The 23,182-nt window shown below is 41.0% G+C and overlaps 1 protein-coding gene across 1 annotated transcript in view; it reads right to left on the bottom strand.

Annotated features, from left to right (window-relative positions):
* LOC117257142 (constitutive coactivator of PPAR-gamma-like protein 1) overlaps positions 1-19,239 on the bottom strand; it is a 29,215-nt gene extending 9,976 nt beyond the window's left edge. The window contains exons 1-12 of the mRNA XM_033627073.2: positions 18,460-19,239; positions 15,809-16,055; positions 15,636-15,718; positions 11,559-11,687; positions 9,993-10,083; positions 8,374-8,462; positions 8,025-8,275; positions 4,196-4,289; positions 3,916-4,107; positions 3,520-3,691; positions 326-575; positions 58-172 (exon numbers count right to left, since the gene is read on the bottom strand). Of these exons, the coding sequence (XP_033482964.1) occupies positions 58-172; positions 326-575; positions 3,520-3,691; positions 3,916-4,107; positions 4,196-4,289; positions 8,025-8,275; positions 8,374-8,462; positions 9,993-10,083; positions 11,559-11,687; positions 15,636-15,718; positions 15,809-16,055; positions 18,460-18,933 (2,187 nt within the window). The 5' untranslated portion in view covers positions 18,934-19,239. The remainder of the gene's footprint in view (positions 1-57; positions 173-325; positions 576-3,519; positions 3,692-3,915; positions 4,108-4,195; positions 4,290-8,024; positions 8,276-8,373; positions 8,463-9,992; positions 10,084-11,558; positions 11,688-15,635; positions 15,719-15,808; positions 16,056-18,459) is intronic.
* Positions 19,240-23,182: the final 3,943 nt, after the last annotated feature.

The raw sequence follows: 23,182 nt of genomic DNA, 5'->3' as shown, positions 1-23,182 counted from the left end.
ATGACGTGTGTGTGTGTTTCTAAGACACTCCTCATATAATAAACACTACACAATCACCTTCAGTTCCTGCAGCTGGTCAGGCTCATAAAGTTTAGGAGAAAGTGCTTGGGCTAGGAACGCGTCAAGTTCGTTACGACGCAAAATTCTTACTCCTGGCCAATGTAACATAAACCTGAAGCAAAACACAGAAGGTTAACAGTGTTACAAACACCAAGAACTGTCTGCAGAAATCCTCACTCCCTATCAGTTCACTTCACAGTTGACTTCTCACCTAAACAGTGAAACTTACAGACTTTATCTGTGTGGATTACAGCTGTGTACTCACCGCAGCACACAACAGAGCACCAAGAGGGGCGTGGGGACGCTGGCAGGGTTCAGCATGGCTGGAGTGTCAGAGCGCATGCAGGCCAGGAACGCTCTCATCCTCCGATTCTTGTCCTCCACGGCCTTCCCCAGCCACAGCTTCTTCAGGTTGGGACAGGTCCACTCCCTGAAGGGCAGAGCCTCCACCAGCTCTGGAGTGTGGGGAGACTTGCCTTTGTAAGCGGCCCACTCTTTGACCATGACATGTGTATCTGGGGGACAACATTTGGAAAAGATCAGGGTTTGTATTTATCAAGTGCCTAGAGACTGTGCTCAAAGTAGGGATTCCACAGTGATGAAATGTTCCTGCTGGTTAGTTCTGACAACACCAGTGTTACCAGTTATACCAGAAATTTTACAAGAGAAGATCTTTGTCGATGATGCTTATTTTTATTGTTGGATCATTAGATCTTCCCCGTGCTTTAAACAAAATGGAGAAGGACCTACTGGTGTAGCATCACCTGGTTTTCTTTTTAATAAATTTGATGAAGCTTTTTTCATTTAGCTCAGCGGTGCCACCTTCCTCCTTTTCATCTACCTCTTCTCTCACAGGGTTCGCCCTCGGCCTGAGGGTGACCATTTCTTCCACAATAATCCTTTTATTCTCCTCCGGGTCATGGGCCCTCAATTATCAATCTAATGTACAAACCAGCACAGATCCGAGCACAGAAATCATCTAACGAGTAACTAAGAGTTTGCGTTTGAGTCATGAAACATTCTTACCTCATCGATCACAGTGTAGGAACTATCAGATGTTTATAAGTGTGTCCACTTAAAATAATCGTCATTTAGTATCCCACCCCAACATATTCTCGGTTTAGCGGCCTTGCTCCAAGAGTTTACGACATAAAGGGGCAAAATACGGCCGAGAAGAGAAATTTCTCAGAGCTAGAGATATAAACGCTGATGATTCATGGTATGTACCGACCTATCGCATACATTAGGAATATCATTTGAAATACTATAAGCCTATAATACATAATATTAATATTTTTATAATAGCCTATTCATACAAAAGCTAATAATTGACTCAGACCGAGGAGCATGTGGCCACGAATATCAGTCTGCTTCCATTTCGGGCCTAACAGGTGGCAGAGGAGACACAGACGCACCACCTGTGTCAAAGCCAGACACCAGAAAAAACATAACCCATGGCCTACTTGCATTTATACAATTACACTTGGCAGAGTTTATGTGTTTCTTTTTGATCTAAACATGCTTTGGTTTTGTCAGTATTAAAAAAAAAAAAAAAAAAAAAAAAAAAAAAAAAAAAGATAAATAAATAGATAAGAGCCGGACACCAGTTGTGTTCAGCCTTCGGTCAGCCTGAAGCCAGTCTAACAGAGCCTGGCAACTGCCAGCTGAGACAGAAAGCACGCATCCATGTGGCAACTATACATTTTAAGTGACTAATACGTGGCTGCAAAAACTCAGATGTGAGTCAGAATATGGTCTGATAACAATTCTTCACCTCAGCCAGATTTACTAAGCTGCTCCACACGCCCATGCTGACTCAAACTTGCGTACACAAGCCGAAACCTGACGTGAGATTTGATCATGACCTCCACTCACATCCACACTGATTAACATCGAGCTTCGAGCTGAGGTCCTCAGTCACCCCAGCAGCACGGGTCCTTGAACGCTGCCTTGTCGAGGTCTAGGCTTGCTCCTGGCAGAGTTCTGTGCTGTGACTCTGCTGCTGTATGTGGCAGCCACTTTCAGTTAATAACTGTAGTGTCCATCATCCGACTAAACATTGATAACATGCTTAGTATTTTACAAATTCATTAATTTTTTCAATTTTAAGAACGTGGGTGCTGACACACAAAAATGAACTCAATGGGTTTTACTTCTATTAAAGAAAGCAAAATGATGATGGGGTTGGTGGACAAGTAATGGCCAAATGCCCTGTAACACCAGTGACACTGACTACTGTGGCAAACCTAAAAGCGTTTCTACCTCTGAGTAGTGAAAGCTGTTTATGAAACTTCCTACATTTACTTTGAGCAAGAAGGATTTCTCTTCGCAAAGTGAGACGCGGATGTTTTGTGACATGCTCAGCTGCAAAGTTGAACTGATGATGATGTGTTTGGACTGTTAAACAGCAGTAACATTTAAAATGCAGAATATTAAAACTGCAACAAAAAGCCCATTAATCAATCAGCTGATCAACATGAAATTAACTGGAAACTAGTGTGACAGTGAATTAATCATCATATTTTAAGCTAAGATGAAAACTTTCTCTGGCTCCAGCTTCACAAATGTGAGGGTATGCTGCTTGATGTTGGGTTACATCAGTGTAAACTGAATACCTTGGAGTTATGGACTGTTGGTCAGATAAAACAAGACATTTTTATTTTTCATTTTGGGCTCTTGGTAATTATAATGGACATTTTGCACTATTTTGTGGCATTTCATAGACAGAATGATTAATCACCTCATAAACAATATAATTAGCAGAATAGGTGGTAATGAAAATAATCATTTAGTTGTAGACCTGATTTTAATGCATATGCTTTGTGTGCATGCTGTCAGTAAATAATCTAGGCAATCTTGTGAAAAAACATGATGCCAACAATAATAAATAGCTAAAATCTCATAATGCTATTAAGCCACTAACATTAGGCTCTGAGTAAACTCTAAATGTTATGTATGTATCTTAAACAATACATGTACATCTATGTGTCACTTTAGAAATAGCGATTTGACTTGGCTGGGTGACATATCCTCATCAGCCCTGGTTAATCAAGTTGTTTTACAATGTCTAACATGTATTAGCACTGCATCTTACAGGTCTTGTATAGTACTATTATATTGTGTGATTAAATATTGATTATGTTAACTCATGACATTTTAAACATGGGGAAAAAAAACTTTAACGTCACCCAGAGTTGAGATATTCAGTCTTAAATATAGCTCTGCAATGGATAATATTTTTCGATGAATGAATGATCAGCCAACCACATGGCTTGCTTGTTTTACCTGATATCTTAAGTTAAGAAAGTTTATAAACTGGTCCTAAAAGTAGGACCCAAAATGCATCACAGAGAATTTTTGGCTGGTAGGACTTTCTACTCTGAGACACTTGTTAAACACAGGTGCAAAAACCTCAGCACAGGATGTGATACAGTGACATGAAGGTGCTTTCTGACTCACATTCAGGGAGGCAGTTCTTCCTCATGGCGAGTCTCTCAGCCTTCTTCCTGGCCTCAGCCAGGCTGAAGAGCACTCCGTAAACATATTGACGGATAGGCCGAAACAGCTGCACTGCTGAAGGCAGGTCTTTGTTAGCTTCATCTTCAATGGTGACAGACAGCTTAATCTCTCCCTGCAAAGATACACTGTTACCTAAATGCTGCACAACGCCACAAATAGATACTTCAGATTCCACTCACTAATATGGTGTCTGTGTGAGCTGAGCATCACTTCTGGCTAGACATGTGAGTACTTGTGCTTTCTGAGGGTGTATTTTTTCTTTAGCTTTGCGCAAACACAAATAAAAATAAAAGCTACGAGCAGCTCTAATCCAAACATAATCAGGATGCGTCTGACCTTGGTGAGAGCGTGGTAGATGTAGGGGTACATAAGGCCCTTCTTGTGTCTGTGCTCGGCCACCCGCAGGACCTCGGGGGCCACGGCAGGGAGGGGTGGGATGGTGATGTCCATATGGTTCCTCGTCGGCATGGAGAGCAGGGAAGGGATCTGGACATTCAGACTCCCAGCAGGGGTCACACAGAGGTCAGCCTGAGGACAGACAGGACACAGCACTTTCACTTTAGTCACCTGGTGAGATTTCTAATCAGGTCTCAAGTGTTCCTGAAGCCTCACTCACTTTTGTTTGGTCCCCCAGGTCTCCCTCTGGTGTGTTTTCAGAATGTGGAGTCTCTCCGTTTCCGTCCCATCCTTCTTTATGGTCACTAACATGACTAAAGAAACAGCACACATGGGATTCAGTTGGAGCAGAGTGGAGCCAAACATTGATCGCCTTTGACTGGCAGTGGTCCATATAATAAAAGGGGACTTAATGTGTTCATACAGGAAAATAAAAATGTTTACTGCGAGCACAGTGTCACTTTCTCGTGTCAACAGGCAACAGCAGTTTGACAGCCTTTGAGAGCACGCCAACTCCTCTTTCATTTGATCATCACTGCCAGACCTGAAGCAGCATTCAGGCAGGTTTTCTGTATAAACCTACCTTTGTCTACAATCTAAAAAGACAAAGATGGACAGCAACACAAAACACATTCAATATTTGTGACATCATAAAGTGACACCCATTGTCCCAAATTAAATTATGGTGGTCATATCTTCATCCACAGGAGGCAGGGGAATGAAACATGAACAGAAGGAACACTCTTAACAGAAACTGTTGGACATACTCACCAGCATCCAACCCACCAAACTAACAACAGTCTACGTTTAGCTCTAAGAGGAACAGCGTTATGATTTCTACACAAATATGTAAAATTCAAACAGCCTATTACACATTTAAAATATCATGTGGCACAAAATTTCCCATATCTTTCCTTCCACAGGTGGAGACAAATACTAATGTCATGTAATGCACCCTGCTGTGACTCTGTCTGGCCACTGTTGCATCTGTGAAGATAGCTTCACGCTTGAGCCATGAAAAGAGTCACAGCAATGTTACTAAGATTTGAGGGAAACTGCAACAACATGCTTGGACGGAATCACAATTTGATATTAACTAGAATTACCCCCCTCTCAGTTGTATGCCTCCATGAACCAGTAAAGTTTACATCCATGTCTGTCCAGACTGATTTGTACCCATGATAATAGACAAAGCTTCAAATATTGATGTTGCTGCAGAGAAGCTACATGTTATAAAACACAGATGCTTCACACACATCTTCAACCTGGCAGCACAGAGGATCATACAATTTGCTTCTGTTCCTGAGGTATGGCATAAAATAATGGCCAGAAAAGTGTTTGCAGAACATTATGATGTCACAATGAAGTTGACCTTTGGCTTTTTGAATATAAAATGTTATCTCTCCATTATTTAAACCTATAAAACGTTAGTGTGAAATTTAGTCATAATTAGTGTATGAATTCTTGAGTTTCAACTAAACATGTTCTATAAGGTCACAGTGACCTTGACCTTTGACTACCAAGTCAAATCAATACATCACTGAGTCCAAGTAGACGTTTGTGCCAAATTCGAAGAAACTCCCTCAAGGTATTCTTGAGATATTGTGTTCACAAGAATGAGAAGGAAGAGGTCACAGTAACCATGACCTCTGACCATCAAAATCTAATGAGTAAATCATTGAGTCTAAGTGGTTGTTTGTGCCAAATTTGAAGAAGTTCCCTCTAAGTGTTTTTGAGATATCACGTTCATGAGAATGGGACAGAGTTACAGACCAGAAAAAATAATGAAATCAACTGTAAAACGCAGAATATCGTAGAATTTGCCAAAATGCAGATGCAGTTTATAAAAATTTGGGTTTTCCCTGACCATTATTAGCTTTATTAGTTTCTTTCGCAGCACCTACACCATATGAATACACACAAACTCTGCCACTATGTTTTGGTGTCATTTAAGGACACACTGCTTCTGTCCTCTGCTCCCTGTGTCTTACCAAGGCCGCGCTCAGCTTCTCCACCCATACCGGATGTAAAAGGTTATGTCGGGTCAGTAAAAACAATCAGTTAGCTGATCAGGCTCGTCTGCTCTACTCTCCAAGACTTTGGAGATGCGAGTGACAGCCAACTTGACCACAATCTTGTACTCGGTCAGACAAGCTGGATCAAATGTTTTCCTACTGTGCTCCTCAGTGGTCCAGAGGCAGTGTCTGATGTTTGTAAATGAAGCTAGCCATGACTAGCATCTCTAGGCTCAAACCACCTGTAAATGCATTGAAGTGGCCCAGGATACACCTATGACTGTGCCAAATGTTCAAAATAAGTTGATACGAGTGTAACTACATATTTGGAAATAAGATCAATTGCATTATATTCACAGAAAATATAAAACCAGTACACGCTACACATTCGATTAAGAAATCTCACTTAAGTGTGAGGGAACTTAGATTCTTCTTTGATGTTGGGTTGCTGAAAAACCAACTCCTGAAAATGAATGTTACTGATGGACACTGCAGTCATGTGGAAGAGGCCCTCTGAGACAGCTAAGTCATAAATTCAGGCTAAATTTAGAGCAGAGCAATATGCAGCTTAGATGTGAAACACTTTATTTTACAAAAGGATGGTGTGTTGTGTTGCTGTGGGAACTTGCATTGATAAATACAGTGTAATGTTGTGTTATATTAAGTTAACTGATATTTATTTAATTTTGAACATTTTCCTATTGCATTGTTGAAATTGTATTCATCCACTACATGTGACATGAAACACTTTTAGATGAGGAAAAGTGCACATAACACTGAATTCAGAAAAACTGAAAATGAGAACACAGTCTAAATAACTGGCAAAGACAAAAGAAATAACCGGCAAATAACTGCTCAAAGCTGACCATGAACACATCACTACTTCAGCTGCCTCTTCTTTGTTCATCTTGAACGATTTATTGGTCCTGAAATTGGTAGACTCTGCTGCGCAGCTCATAAAAACTTAATTTTAATTTGACTCTTGTGCTTTGGCAGGAAGCATCATCTTGTAGAAGGGGTGCATGAATCACTGCTGCCTGTCTGTATGATCATCTTAACACTAGGGGGCTACAGGTCACAGAGACACTGCTGTGGGGGACAGCTAGGCAGGGTTGAACAGAGCTCTGGATAAAGATGTTCATTTTTGTGGATACAAGGTATACACCCCTGTTACAGATGCTTGTGTTTCTGGCAAGACAAATCTCCATTTACAAGTATCAGGAGGTGTCATGTGTTCAATTTAACCAAATGAGAGTTGAACTCTCCATGACCTCACATTTCTGCCGTAAGCTTCACATTCTTCTACAGAGCAGCAAAGCTTTCCTCCTGCACAATCACTGATACTTGCAGCACAGACACAGTGCCATCAAACCCTGAGAGCTGCTACATGTGAGACTTCATGTCAGTGTTTGTTAAAATAACAAACTTTGCGCGTCATGTGGAGATGTGTGTTCACAGGAACAACGGCTAAAATCAAGAACACAGAACATGTTTGCCAATAGAGACTAGATACAACACTGCAGTACAATCATTGTGTGCTGCAAAGTTATTTTACCAAACATTAGCTGAGGACATTTGCTGCAAGAAGTACCCATTACCTCACAAGCACTTTAACAAGTTAAAATCTTGCTGAGTGCTTTAATGGCTATTATAAAAGTGTCAACGTGTCTGGTAACTATGTCAGGAAAAATACTAACAGGAAATGAGAACACAAAACTACACTACAATGTATAGCCACTTCCCAAAAAACACTTGAGCAGTAAGCTAACTTTCAGGAAAAGCAGGGACTATACAGTGTGTTGTCACTGATAAGGATGGCGATTACAAACAGGGTGAACCTGCTGTAATAAAGCAGATATATGGAGTGAAAGGATGGTAAAAGATCTGCACTGATAAAATTGTCCCTGTACTGACAGTGTTCCTGGAAAAGACAACATATGACCTGTGGGATGGTGACCATGACAGACTGATGACCTCCGACAGCTAAGGATGAATGGAGACAGTAACAGAGAGGAAGTGTTGTGTTGAACTCACTTGGCAGTTGTGCCTGAGCTGTCTTCATTCTCCGAGGAGGAGGATGTGGAGGAGGCGTTGAAGAAAGCGGCCTCTGTGTGGTTGGGGCTGCCAGGCTGGCCCGGATTGATGGGAGAGGACCTCTCATACAGCGGTGTGTGCTTCCCTTCATGAGGAATGTTGCTGAAGCTGTTCTGCTCTGGGAGGCCTTTCTCCACCGAGTCCAGAGCCAGGCTGCGCTCCATCAGAGGCACCGGGTACGAGTGCTGGACCTGGAGACAGTCAAGAAAAAAAATAACCATGTCATTCTCACAGAGCTGAAGCACCTGCAGTATTTCACTGTGGAGCACAGGGGATTTCACAGTCTTACCCCAGGTTTTACAGGCAGCGGCACCTGTGGAATGTTGAGCATTTTTGGAAACGGCATTGTAGCAGGTACTCCCATTAGTTTTGGTCTGACTGTGAAACAGATACACAAAAAAATGTCAGCATATAGAACAGAGAGAGGCTGGACCTGCTGCACAAGTTTTATTTTGTAGGACTCAATATAATGTAGGTTGGCTGAGGAGTATTTTACACATTTTTTAGGTATCACAAACAGGTGCTCTTTAGATCCAAGGATCTTTGTGAACAGGAAAGGAGGGAGAGGTTAGACTTGAAGTGCGTTTTGTCAGAGTGTGCATCTACTCATGAATAAGAGGCTCGTGCTTGGGACAGCATGAGATGTAAACATTAATGGCGTCCTCCGCTGCTGAGCTGTAACTTTAGCTAGGAGCAGATGTACACTTCCGTCTGGGCGGTGATACATTAGTGTAGAAGCTGCCAAATGCATCGCGATGTGGCTTTAACAACCAAACTGAGACCACCTGAAATAGTGGGTCTTGGTCGGCAGTTTCTGATGTTGTTCATTTGTGGTGTGACAGCAAACACACCAACAACAAGATTATATGATCTGAAATACATGATTTTAGTGCGATTTCCAAACTAATAATAAATCCATCTGCGAATCTTGAAATCTGTCTGTAATCTTATAATCGATCTCGATTCTATATATATAACCTATTCATAATAATGATTTGGTAACCATGGTAACATGAAACCTGATTAACAGGTCAAAAGCTGTTAAACTGCTGCGCTTGTATCCAACTCTGTGCACTCAGTTCATGAAGTCCATTACAAAGTGTGGGACAGCGATTTGACATTAACAAGCCCCCAATCATTACCTTCTCTGCCTGTTAGTCATTATTTGCAGTCTATTAATACTAAAAATGTTTACAATCACTCATTTCTTTATGAGCTCCTTGTGACGCCAATGAACATAAACACACATCAAAAGCATAAAAGTGTTGTTTAAACTTTGTTCAGTCAGCGGCATTTGACTTCCCCACGTGGGTCCTAATGATGCAGTATGATTACCAAAGCTCTCCAGTCAACGAGTTACCTGTGAGTCTGCATAAATTTATGTTTACTTCTTTTGTTTTGTTCGTAAAAAGCCAGTTTGAACAGAAACAGGACTAAAACTCAAACTGATAATTCTGCATTATCAGTCTGCATATATTTAGGGGAGTCCAGACATTTTTGTCACATTCACACATTTCTCTTGTCACTGCAGGAAAAGCACAGGTGTTCCTAATAATGTTAACAAAGCATCTGGCACTTCTGACCCACAATGCAGCCATGATTAAATAACTTACATCTGTGTTTGACAAGTGGTAAAGCTATATTTGCCGTAGCCTATTTGTATTGGCATAACTGGCAGTCTAAAGGCACATTAAGGTACTCTTTTTGAAGAAAGTGGAGCATTCTTTTCTCAAAACGGTAAGTCTTTATTTCTTATCGCTAACATTTATGTAACACATATACCAGCCAGGTCAGTGACAACAAATCTGAGACCCTCCAGCGCCTCTATATAAAAACCAAAGCTGCTGACAAACACTACCAACAGTATTCAACCTTAAGACCTTTTAGCATCATTACACGCGCACCCACCTAACTGTGGAGGGAAGTGAGGGGGTTTGCTGGCCACTGAGTAGTACTCCACTGCCTTCTTGAAGCGGATGACTTTGTCATCAGTGCACGTCTAAAAGAAAAACATGAAATATGATGAATATACACAGAGCAGACATAGGATAACTTAATTATTTGTCCATAGAGGAATATATAATGCATAATTATACCCTGAACGGTGGGATCAGGCATGTTATCAGTTTTTCCTCTTTTCAGAGGAGCACTTTGTAAAGCTGTGTGTGGAGTCTGTGGCAATACATTTCTCACTTCCACAATTCACTAAAATAGCTGAGGGAGCAAAAATGCAGCTACTAAAAAAATTGAAAATGTCCTGATGCGGATAGAGGATTGCTGAATTTGTATTTTATGCCAAACTGTATACATTATGAACTGAGGCTGCCAAAGAAGGTATGGGTCATGAGAGTTTTGAAGTGTAATTTCATAAATTCACCACCACCATCATCATCATTTCATCGATGTCTTCACAAAATTAAGTGTCATGGCAGTACTTCAAAAAACACGTAAAATTTTAAACCTAAATTTAAATCCAACCTCATATCATTTTATCTTTCCTTTCTTTCCCACTATGTAAAATTATTCTGCAGCGCTGTATGTGTGTATATATATATATATATATACATATATACACATTTACAGCGCTGCAGAATAATTTTACATAGTTATTATTCTGCAGCGCTGTATGTGTGTATATATATACACATTTACAGCGCTGCAGAATAATTTTACATAGTGGGAAAGAAAGGAAAGATAAAATGATATGAGGTTGGATTTAAAGTTTTTGCAATTTTCCGAACTGACTGACCTTCATTTCTTAAAGTAATGATGGCCACTGGTTTTTCTTTAGTTAGCTGATTGGTTCTTGCCATAATATGAATTTTAACAGTTGTCCAACAGGGCTGTCGGCTGTGTATTAACCTGACTTCTGCACAACACAACTGATGGTCCCAACCCCATTGATAAAGCAAGAAATTCCACTAATTAACCCTGATAAGGCACACCTGTGAAGTGGAAACCATTTCAGGTGACTACCTCTTGAAGCTCATGGAGAGAATGCCAAGAGTGTGCAAAGCAGTAATCAGAGCAAAGGGTGGCTATTTTGAAGAAACTAGAATATAAAACATGTTTTCAGTTATTTCACCTTTTTTTGTTAAGTACATAACTCCACATGTGTTCATTCATAGTTTTGATGCCTTCAGTGAGAATCTACAATGTAAATAGTCATGAAAATAAAGAAAACGCATTGAATGAGAAGGTGTGTCCAAACTTTTGGCCTGTACTGTATATACATATATATATATATATATATATACATACATATTCAGAGTTCTATTACAGCTCATCTCAGATGTGATGGGGTTCACTCACCTTGTTGAATCTAATACTTCACTGCTACCAACATGGTTTGAATGTGAATTTCATTCAACAAGAAGTATGTGATCAATCTGCATTACATCCACTGTCTCTCAAGAAGACTACAATAAATGTAAATGCCACCCTGGCCCATCAGCACTGCTCTACCTTACATACTTGTGAATGCTTGAAGATGTCCTTAGCGATGGCCTCCAGGTCGGTGATGTCTGGGATGTTGCGGACGTAGTCAGCCACAGCCTTGATTACAACATCACAGGGTGGAAGCACAAGCTGGTGGGCACGCACCTAAAGAAGGATAACACACAGAGTTCACGACAGGTCAACCACTCAAGTTTGAGGGGACAAATTCAAATAAAATTCTTGATGTCAGTGTGTCTCGCAACATCACAGTTTGGCCCATCACACACACTGGTACATCATAAGTAAGTGAACAGAAAATACAGTAAATCTCTAGAGCAGTTCTGTGTTGACCTGACAGTTACATGTCACTGCTAGTTGAACAACATGAAAATATGTCACAGCTTTGATCAAAGCTAATAATCACAAAACACATTATCCATGCATCTGAAACTTTTAGCAGACAGTTTTAGACCTGCCAATATCATCTACATCACACATTTATGAGCCTCTGAAAAGGCATTTAAAACTGCGTTTAGCAAATTGGTCTAAAAATACTACAACACCCATGAGCCTTGGCCGATACTGCCCTGAAGAAGAAGCCATTTTGAGGCACGAACTAGACGGTAGTGAAATCAAAAACCTTTGGCATGGCTACTGAATGAATCCAAAAATGATCCAGAATTCAAAAGTGTATTCACTTAAGCTGCAGATTGTGAAATCAGCTCTCTCAACAGCTTCACCTTTAGCTTCCACCTGCCATTAGCTGCACAACAACACAGTTTTAAGCTCAGCGAGTGGATGTTTCATGTCATAATGCACTTTGGGAGTGAGAGTTAACTTTGTGTACCTCTGCTTTTTATCAAAGAAACATATCTTCTAATGTACTTGTTAATCTTAAATACTGTTGATTAAACTGTGAGAATTTTATGTTTATCCAAGCGCAGTGTAAGTACTCTAAGAGTCAAAAAAAATTAATGGGACTGTCACTTTTACCAGAACCAGCCCAAAATATGTCCTAACACTTAACAACTTGTATGTACCCTGAATGTACACAAGAAAACTCCACAAGACAGCTTTAAAGTGTAAGTGAAGATGTCTTTATCTTCAGTAATGTGACGCATTTCTGAAATAGATTTAAATCAAATCCCGAACATTTGAATGGACCACTCAAAAGTAGGCCTGGCTCAGTGAGTACAGTGTGATGCAGAGGTGTAACTAATCTCCAGCTTCGGCTGTGGCAACTCAAATTTAGCCAGCACAACCCTCAGCGCCAGGGGTCACAGCAGTACTGGGTCTAACCTGTGTAACAGCAGCAACAGAAAGTTTGCTGATCCAACTGAGAGTTGGAACGGTCATAGATCAGACGCCCAGCACTGCAATTGCATTGGCTGAATTTAAGTGGCAGAAATGTTATACTGTGTGTTTAATGTTGCACAGGAAGCAAAAATAAGGGATTTTTATATAATATATTTATAAATGATCGTTTTTACATATGTTTGGCATTTAATAAGACAAAACTCCACAATTAATGCAGGGAGACAGAAAAAGAACTTTTAAATTGTATTTTTCATTTCTCACTGAGTCTTTAAGTGCCCAAACCACATTTCTGCCAGTGAGCCATGATTTCAAATAAACGGTTTCCTTTTCTCTGCAGCCCTCCGGTTACTCTCCAGATGTTGCAGAGTATCTAAAGCCACACTTGACTTGGCAGGTGTGGTTGGCTAAACGACAGAAAATGATGTAAAGTGCAGCTTGGTTTCACAATATTTTCAGTGTAAATGCAATAAAAAATCATTTTTCTCTGTTAAAGATGAGACTGTATGTCCTAGATTGAATACAGACAAAGCAAGGTGAGATTTGCGTAATGTAAATGTGAATATGCATTTATTTAAATATCTTTTCACATATTCTTGTTGTACATATACCAGCAGTCATTTTCACATTCCTTTGGTTATTTAGTTTTTTAATCCCCTGCCGTTTTAAAGTTAATATGACAGTTACACTTGAGACTTAGGGAAACCTAAAAGCCCCCCTTTTTAATCTTTATTACTTTTTGACAGACTGACTGGGTGCCACTGATGGGTGCAAAGACATAACAGTAGAAACCAGTTAAGTCAGTCCTGCAGAGTGTAGTTTAGCAGTGGAATGTAATGTGTCAGTATGGTGGGTAGTTCAGCTTGAGTTGGGCTGCACATGTGAACCAGATGGCCTTCTGTTTAATCACAGCTAGTCATTTCAAAACTAACAGCTGAACCACTTACACACTGTGCCATAAAACTGCCTGGCACTGTTGTCATGCAACTGTTTGACTTAACCATTCACTGATCCATGAATATCCTATTTCTGTAACCTGTATCACATTGGCCACGCATGCAAATCTAGCCAAATCACTAAGTGCTGCTTGGTGGCAGCTTGTGGTTGAGCTCACAGCATTCTCTTTATTTACAACTTTGGCAATACAGCAGCTTAAATTCAGTGCTTTTCTCGAAAGAGTTTCCATGAAAGTAAGTTTGTGTTCAAAGCTTAATTAATGGGGATCATTGAAGAAAACAAAAGATAACATGTCCATGCCCAAATAAGCCTCCTTAAAGATAAAATATGTACGCTTTTCCACATAAATGCCTTTAAACGACTAGATCAATGAAATATTTTTTGTTGATTTGTGTACCTACATTATCTCGAACATTTCAAACAATGTTCAAACTGAGAAAACTCTTGCCATTTTAATCAAGAACACAGACTGTGTCGCTGTCACCTGTCAGTGACATCACATACATGCATCATGATTGTAGTTGTTTGCCAGAAGCTCTCATTAATTGACTTTTTATTCAGTTTTAAGACTCATTTTTATGACACTCTTCATAGATCTTGGTCATTTTTGACTATAAGTTGTAACTGAATGAAGTATTTTAGTCAACGGACATCTGACTCTTAAGTTACCTGAGAAACAAGCTGAGCAAACAATAGTGGCCGCTCAGCTCCAGCCCCTGCCATCCCAAACAGAGTCAGACAAGTCCTGATTTGTAACATGAAACTGCTTTGTTCAGTGTTTTTACCAGTTTAAATCACCCGTTCCATTTGTTTTGGAGAGGAAGAGACCTCTGAGAATAATTTGGCTCCCAATAAAAAACTCCTGAACATCTGGATCTTAAATTATCAGAGAAAAAAACGTGAGCACACATTAGCTTGGTGCTTGGTTAGCGGCCCCTTCGCAATGAGCTGAACAACAAACACAGATTTTTAACGTGAAACTGCTTTATTCAGCGTTTATACCGGTTTTCATCAAATGGTCCAACAGTTTTGGAGAGGAAGTGACCGCTGCGAATAATTCAGCCCCCGTATAAACCTCCTGAATGTTGACCACTGAAGGAACCCTAACAACTGGAAATTGACTGCAATGACAGCATTGCTCCATTTTTTGTTAGCGCTTTGACTAAAAGGCCCGTAGAGGCAAAAAATTACACATTGTATGTTCAACTGATGTAATGAAATCGAGTTTTTACTATTTTTTTAAAGACCCTAACAGGCTTTTTTGTCACTAACTTTTTACTTTGAGTGATGGGCTGTTACGCGAACACAGACATTTCTGCCAAAGCTAAAACTGTTTTGGTTGCAGGAGTTGAAGCGAAAACAAATGTTCCAACTAAAAAATCTTTTCAGGCCGAGTCATATTCCACAAGGAGACCTTCACATTAACCATCGACACCTGCTATTGCAGCACCACAAGCATAACCATTGCTGCTGTTCTCTAATGCAGACATTAAGCTGTAAAAAGTATGAAGGCCTTGAGAGCTCAACACAATGCGAACAGAGGAAATAGAATAGCGAAAACCTGAATCTTATAGCGTGGGAAATACTGCTTTGTGGGTGTGTAAAATTAGTTTTCTTTTTTAACACTTTTGTACTTTCTTTTTTACTTTTCTGAGAAATCCATTCATTCAGGAGGCAAACTGCAGGAGCAACGCAGTCACCTGTCACAAAAATATTCGAGCACAGTACGTGCTGAACCGAATGTTCCTCTCCAACTGTCATTCACTTAAAAATCTCACAGTACACTTCTATCAGACTGGATTACCAGCCGTGTGATTATAAAGAAATCCTTTAGATCTTTACCTTCAAAGATGCTAATGGATGCTCTGGACCAAGTAAGCTCCAGTGAAAGGCAGCCAAGTCTTCATCAGGCAGTATGTGATTTCCTATCAAACACACAAGAACCGAGTCGGGTTAGTCAGCGTTGTTTAGACTATCACTTCCAACTACATTCTGCCACATAGTATCACACCAACCTAAAAGTGATGCAAAAATGACAAAACGATTTGGGTTGAGATCAAGCTGCCGAGCCACTTCGTGCATCAGGTACTGGCTGGTGGTGAGGCTTTTGCCGTTGCGGCTCAGTTTGAGGGCGTGGGCACTGAAGTAGTATGGGATGTTGCACAGAGCGTAGTCCGAGTCGTAGGCCACCAGGCCGTGGAAGCCATTCTCCCTGCATAAAGATATCACTTCCAGGTGGTGGTCTTCGATGCTCTGGACAACCTGAGGATTGGCGAAGACAAGTTAAGCTTTAGATGGTTAAGCCTCAAAATAAACCGCTTACATAGACATGGTGTATTAGGTACTTGAGAAAAGGCTACAGAAAAAGGATTACAAACAGGTGCAGTTTTGTTTGAGCTGCTCTTAGTGGATAAGCCTTACACAGCTGATGGGATACTCAAAGAAGGAGAGACAAATAATAGGCTATACTTCTAAAATGTCATCAAGAGTATATGAGAGAAACTGATCTTAAAACAGCATTATATGAATACTGACACCATATATAGAACTGACCATATAACATGTCACTGCATTGTCACAACAATATTTGCAAGGATCCAACTTTTTTCACAATACCTCCACTAAGATAATCACAAATACAAAATATGTATACCACACTGCATGGAACTTACTGGGATCATTTTTATGTGAGGAAACAACACGACATTTAAAAGGTCCAGTGTGCAGGATTTAGGGAGATTCATTGGCAGGAATGGAATATTATAGAAAGTATGTTTTCTCTGGTGTATAATCACCTGAAAATAAAACTTGTGTTTTCGTCACTTTAGACTGAGCCGTTTATATCTACGAAGATCGTCATGTTGCACCACCATGTTTCTACAGTAGCTCAGAACAGACAAACGAAAGACTGGCTCCAGATAGGGCCATTCACATTTTTACATCTCATTGTTAGCAGCACATCCGCAGCAAGCGATGATGGAAAAATACAAATTTTTGTTAACTTGAAACTGCTTAATGTAGTGCTTTTTACAGGTTTGAATCACCTAGTCTGTTTGTTTTGGAGAGAAAGTGACCTCTGCGGGTAATTAGGCTCACAGTGAAAACCTCCTGAACACACAACACCGAGGGAAGTTTAACCGGGTGAAGTTTCGACTGGTTGCAATCTGCAATCCTCACCACTAGATGCCACTAAATCCCTCTAAATCTTACACACTGGACCTTTAAATAATATTGATTTTAAAATTGTATTTAGTGAGGATCAGTTGGTACCTGTTTGTGGATCAGGCATCTGCCCAATATCCAATCCACTGAATAAGGTCAGTATTACCTCTATACCAATATGATATATCAGAGCATCCTTAATTTTTACATGCAAACAAATCTTTGCCCTGTAAACCATTTCATATGTGTGCTAACAGTTCTACATTGCTGCATGCAGAGTGAGGAGTAGCTTTTCAGTTTTTTTTTTTTTTTACATGCTTTAGTATATTAGATACTTCAGTCAAATATGTGAGCGTTTCTGCACTTTGTAGTGTTCCTGCAGAAGTCACATATAAAGGGGCTGTAACTCACTATTTGTAATATCAATTAATCTGTTGGTTGTATTCTCCACTCATCATTTAGGTCTGTAAAATATCAGAAAATAGTGAAAGATGTCCGTCACAATTTCTCAAAGCTAAAGGGACGTTTTAAAGACGTTTTAAAGTGTTTCGCCGACCAGCCCAGAGATACAGCAGTTAATTCAATTTGATAGCCATGAATGGATTACTGAACAGGCCTACTGGGCACAGGATAAGTGTCAGGGGGCTCCCTGGCCTTCCCCTGCAAAAGGTCACTTAAATTATCATGTACAGACCAGGAGGAGACTCAAAATGGCCACGAAGACATGCAAAGGAACTACAAAGAGATACGAAGTTAAAGGGGAACAACAACCACAAAGAGGCACAAATCGACTACAAGGAGACACAAAACCACCAAAAGATGCATAACAACTATAAAAAAGAGGCAAAACCATAACAAAATATGTTTGCCTTGCTCCTAGGTATGATAGGTGGTGGGGCCTCTCACATATCTGTGCCCAGGGGCCCATTGTTCCATAATCTAGTCATGATCGTAGGAGGCTAAGACAAAAATATTGATAAGGTTTGGAGCAGTGAATTTGGGGCATTTCTGTTTAAAACAATTACTTAAATGTTTAATAATGACAGATATGGTTGACAATCAATATGATTTTAGCATTATTAGTACTGTTGTATGTTCCAGAGGGGGCTGGTTTCTTCTCATAGCTTCTCTTTCTGGCCCTCCAAGAGTGGGACAGCTCAGTAAGTCTGTTGTTTAGGCTGTGCTGGGACTTAAAGCAAACACCTGGCCTTTGATTAATGATCAAACCCTTTCACAATGTTGATCGCATGAATTCATAGTCTGAGGTAATGTCACAAAATCACAATGAGTATTAAGTATTAAAAAGCAGACCACGGACTCCTTTGCCAGCACTCCTAGAGGCACACTTGGCCGAGGGTGCACACAGCTTCTATCATGGGTGAAGTTGGCAGAGATGACATGGTGGGCAGCTAGCAGGCTAACCACACAGCCTGCTAATGTGTGCCCGCCGGTAGTCCTCAGTGGCTCTGCTCAACAGGCATCGCCAGGCCGAGTTTCAACTCACCCCGACGCGGAACCTGAGGAGCGCCAGTCGGATGCAGTGGGCCATGCACACGGGAGGAAGGAACCAGACTTTAGGCGGAGGGGTCCCCTTGTTCTGGACGTGGCTGATGATCTGCTGGGCGGTCTGCCTCTCGTTCACCTGCCGCTTGACCCACTCATGAAGACGGCCTTTCTCCAGGGCGCCATTGAAGCACACCAGGAGCTCAATGTTACCGTTGAAGCAGGCCTTGGAGAGGGCAGCCAGGTAGCCCAGCATGTGGTTCCACTGGCCCCCGCTGACCCAGTCGGTGTAGAAGCCTCCGTAGAGCCGGTGGAGGCAGTTCTCCGCGTCCACCAGCAGTCTCAGCGGACTTTGAGGTGGTCTCTGCCGGCCACCTCCAACCATACTCCCCCGGGCAAGTTTCTGGAGCTCCACCGGCACCACGGCACTGGGGCAATGCTTTTCAATGTACTCTTGGAAACCCTGAACCCCCATGTTGAGCTTCTGATAGAGGAGACGGAAACTTCAAAGCGAGATGTCGGAGGAAATTAAACCGAAGGGGGTGCTGTGCTCCTCTCCCCCCGACAGTGACTGACAGCCGACCGGTGGCTGTAGATATTGCAGGAGTTGAAATAATTTCGAAAGAAACTAATTAAGGCTGCTATTTAAGCATCGTCAGTTTTTGGTTCATGGCTGCAGGCTGCCATGTGTTGGTTCACGGAGCCATGGCTGAGGTTGTGAATCTGTCCGGAGTGAGAGGGAGAGAGAGCGGGGTACGTGACGACATGACGCACAGGGCACGTACAGAGGCACGCAAGGAAACCAAGAGAGTTCGCTGCTGCTTATTTCCGCTGTTGATTTCACTCAGATAAAGCTAAAACCTTTGCAGAAACACGGCTTTGCCAGGTCAGAGACAACACTTTACTTTTCTATACAAAAAGAAAGATTATTGCTTTGTCGATTAGGTAACCCACTGGTTTTCAACTCGGGGTCTAGGGACCTCCTGAGGTCCTTGAGGGAGTTCCACAGGGTCCCCAGGAAAATGGGGAAAAGTTTATTTTCACTTTTTAATTCTCTATAGAATTGAGTCCAATGTGAGAATCACATTCATTCAAATATTTCAAACTGTTTTTAAAAACAGCAGTTTCCTGTTGTGGGCCTATTCATACTTCCATCACTCAGACCACTGTGATGCCTTTCGCCAAGACTCACAACGTAAAGTAAAATGTCCCTTAACCTCTGGCGCTGTGGCTCTTGCTAACTCAATACAATTATTGAATTATTACAATTGCTGAATATAAAGCCTGTTCAGCTGCAGTTTGGCACAAATGTATTCAGAGCACACATTTCTTGAGCATTAGTTAAAGGTATACTATGTACGATTTCCTAAAAAAAATAAACAATATAGAGTCATAAAGGGCAGCATGGTGGTGCATTGGTTTGCACTGTGTCCCTACAGCAAAAGGGTTTGAATTCGCTGGCCGGCTGGTGCCCTTCTGTGTGCGGTTTGCATGTTCTTCCTGTAACAGCATGGGTTTTCTCAGGGTACTCCAGCTTCCTCCTACAGTCCAAACACATGCAGGTTAGGTTAACTGAGGACTCTAAACTCTAACTGCCCTAAATGAATAATGAATGATAAATAAATGAGTCATACAAAAGTAATCCCTCTCGAGTCTCTGGGCGTCAGCCATTGGGCTGCTGCTGGTTACTGGTGGTTAGCTTCGATATCTTGCTTGGGTATCAGCTTTTCCATTATAACAACATTCCTACAATGGCAGTTTGCAGTGTACGCACAAGCGGTGCACAGACGCTTCTGGTGGCATTGAACCAGGGAGGAGGGGCCAAGTTTGAATGTTGTGTCTCGAGCAAGCAATTGAACTCATAGTTAGCTATCTTACTGGAATTTTTACAACCTCCCAAGATGACTTGTTTAATGGAGCATCATAGCTGAGTTATTTCTAGCCAACAATAAATTAAACAAAGCCAATAAAGCTGATCCTGATTCTGCTTCCGTACTGTCTTAGAAATGGAAAGAAACATGGGTGCCTGGGCTCTTGGTAGCCTCAAGTGCTTTTCATCTTTAGGAGGTAGGTGCAGGTTGTAAAATGTCCCACAACATTCTGACCTCCTCACTTTATTGCCATGACATGGTTGCTGCAATTGCTCTCTCCTCTGTATCCAATTATCATGAAACCTCCCCCACTAATCATAAAGTATTAAACTTGACATCGTAGCTTTCCTTGATTGTTTGTGGCTAACTAGCTTAGGTCCTCTTAGCGGGATGTGGGAGGGCAAATTGAACACAATGGTGTCACCCTTGTTGTTGTGGAAAATATGGTTAATAGGCTAAGTCTTTAACAACGTTTCATAAGCTATACAATGTTACAGCCAGCAGAACTGGGGTTTCCAAAGGTTGGATGTTAACTATCTTGACAAGTTTGGAGCTTTGGGCTTGAGGGTTTTGTTTCCTGATTTGTGGAGAGGACACAGGTTTATCCCAAGATCTTTCAATGGAACCAACCAATCAATCACAAAGGTGGTAATTTCCTCACCTGTTGTAGCAAGAGTTTAGGGTGTATTACATCATCAAACCTAAAAGTGACTGACATTTTGCATATTCAAAAGTTTGTAGGAGTAGAGTCGGCCAATCAGGGCCTCCTCAGCAGACCCGGAGGCTCCTCTACTCTTTATGAATAAAGTAATATGTCTGCTGTTACCTCAGAATGTTTTTTTATTACAGGTAAGTATGACAGATTTTTCTACTGACATTTATTAAAGCACTCATGGACCAGTTGTTTAGACCGGAATAGTTTCCTGGAATTTTTCTCTCATCACGTGTTAGTCCAGAACATTTAGATTTTTGTTTTAGAACTACAGCTACCTTCATAATATTTGAAATTACGAGAAGCAGATACCTAAATAATGTGATGTAAAAATAGATACATTAACAATTCATGAAATCATTAGTCATGAAGTAACTGTTGTGTAGATATTCAAAATTTCCTCCAGCCTGAAAAAGCAGCAAAACATGGGAATAAAGTCATGTGCACACAGTACTGCTAGAGGGCAGCATACAGTTAGAAACTGCTTGTGTGTGCAGCAGTCTGTCAGTGACTGACTTCTCCTTTTCTTTTTTTTTGCAAACTTTGTTTTCTCAACATCACAGCTAGTAAAGTGATCGAACGGAGACACAGAGCTACTTACCTTTAATTAAGGAAGCACACTCAAGCCTCAATGAAGAGCCCAACCTACTGAAGTGTTTATCCTGCTTACTTACATCTAACAAAACCTTTTCTGACTCTCATACTCATTGTTTGTCACCCCTTCCCTTCAAATACTCAATCACATGTCTATGACTTTTAGGATGGGGTAATGGGGCCAGACATCAACACATAAAGTGCACAGCAGAGGGCATACACTCACATCCTCTGCTTAAGATACATTTACAGAGTGACTGACCTTTGCCCCATTTAATTAATTTGGACATTCCTGTATATCTTATTGATATAAAGCCCCAATAAAATGCTTTTTACAGCACCTTACTATCGCATGCTGTTAAGTTTTAGGATCCTTTCATTAATCTTTTAGGGGGCATTGGGGCAAAATGAGCTGCTGGGCCTGTATTCTCTGTGCATTGTGTTCAGTATTCCTATGCTGGAATATTGCATGCCTTCAGGATTATTTTTTATGATGAGACTTAATTTTTGAAGAGTGCAATCTGTGGATATATCACAACTTCATACTACTAGCAGTCTAAAGGTAAATGACCACATAGTGCTGGTATGCCATGACTGATGTAAAAAGGTGAACTGTAGACAAAACTGTATAGGCTACAGTAGAGCAGTAATACTCAACTAGTGGCCTGTGGGCCAAATCTGGCCAGGGACAGGGTGCCATGTGGCCCTCCAGCCATTTTCTAATTCACAATAAAAATAGGTTGATGCACAATTAGAATTTTCTTTGCACTTTTAATATGAATAAGGTGCCAGGTTGCATAAAAAGCATCAAAATAGAGCTTGTTGGCTCCCCCTGACCCATAACAGAGGTCCGGGCTAAGCCCTGAATGTCCCCAAAACCTAGAAACGCCCTTGCGTAAACCTGACCTGCACAGGCCTTCTGCAACAGGCCCTTTGCCGCCTGTCATTTTGCAGAAGTGGCCCCTGGGCAAAGCAATTTGAGTATCTCTGCAGTAGAGGGTTAAGCAAGACACTGAAGCTCCACAAACCAATGGGTTCCTGTTCTGTAATGACACTGACCTCTGACCTTCCCTGAGAGGTGGTACAGAGGAAAAGATTATTTCTGCTGCGATTAGTATTAACGTATCACACATTTAAATTTCAGTTATTTGCACTTTCATAAAATTGAGGAACTCCCAAGAGACAAAAAAAATAACAACAGACAAAATTGAAGCAGCAGAGGCCAAGATATCCTGACCTTGAGTCCCTAGTATGGGTTAAGATACAAAAAACACACACTGAAAACGGGTCCTACATTTCCCATAATGCAACTAACAGCATCTTTTAAACCCTCAGTGCCTCAATGCCATGTCTTTCCAACTTTACACACCCAATTTGTGATGCAGGCTTTCTATTAGAACTTTGTAGACTCCAGGCTCAAGCTGAGATAACCATGATAGCATAATCAGATGAACTGAGCAGTATTCTCCAGTACTCTAGTAAAGTGACCTTTCTGTGTGAAATGCTCTTTAATGAAATGGCTATGTAAATATCCTTTCTACAGAGGT

This window comes from Epinephelus lanceolatus, chromosome 1 (genome assembly GCF_041903045.1).
Source record: "Epinephelus lanceolatus isolate andai-2023 chromosome 1, ASM4190304v1, whole genome shotgun sequence".
NCBI classification, from domain to species: Eukaryota; Metazoa; Chordata; class Actinopteri; order Perciformes; family Serranidae; genus Epinephelus; species Epinephelus lanceolatus.
Note: the sequence above shows the minus strand (reverse complement) of the source record. Positions and strands in the feature narration are given on the sequence as shown.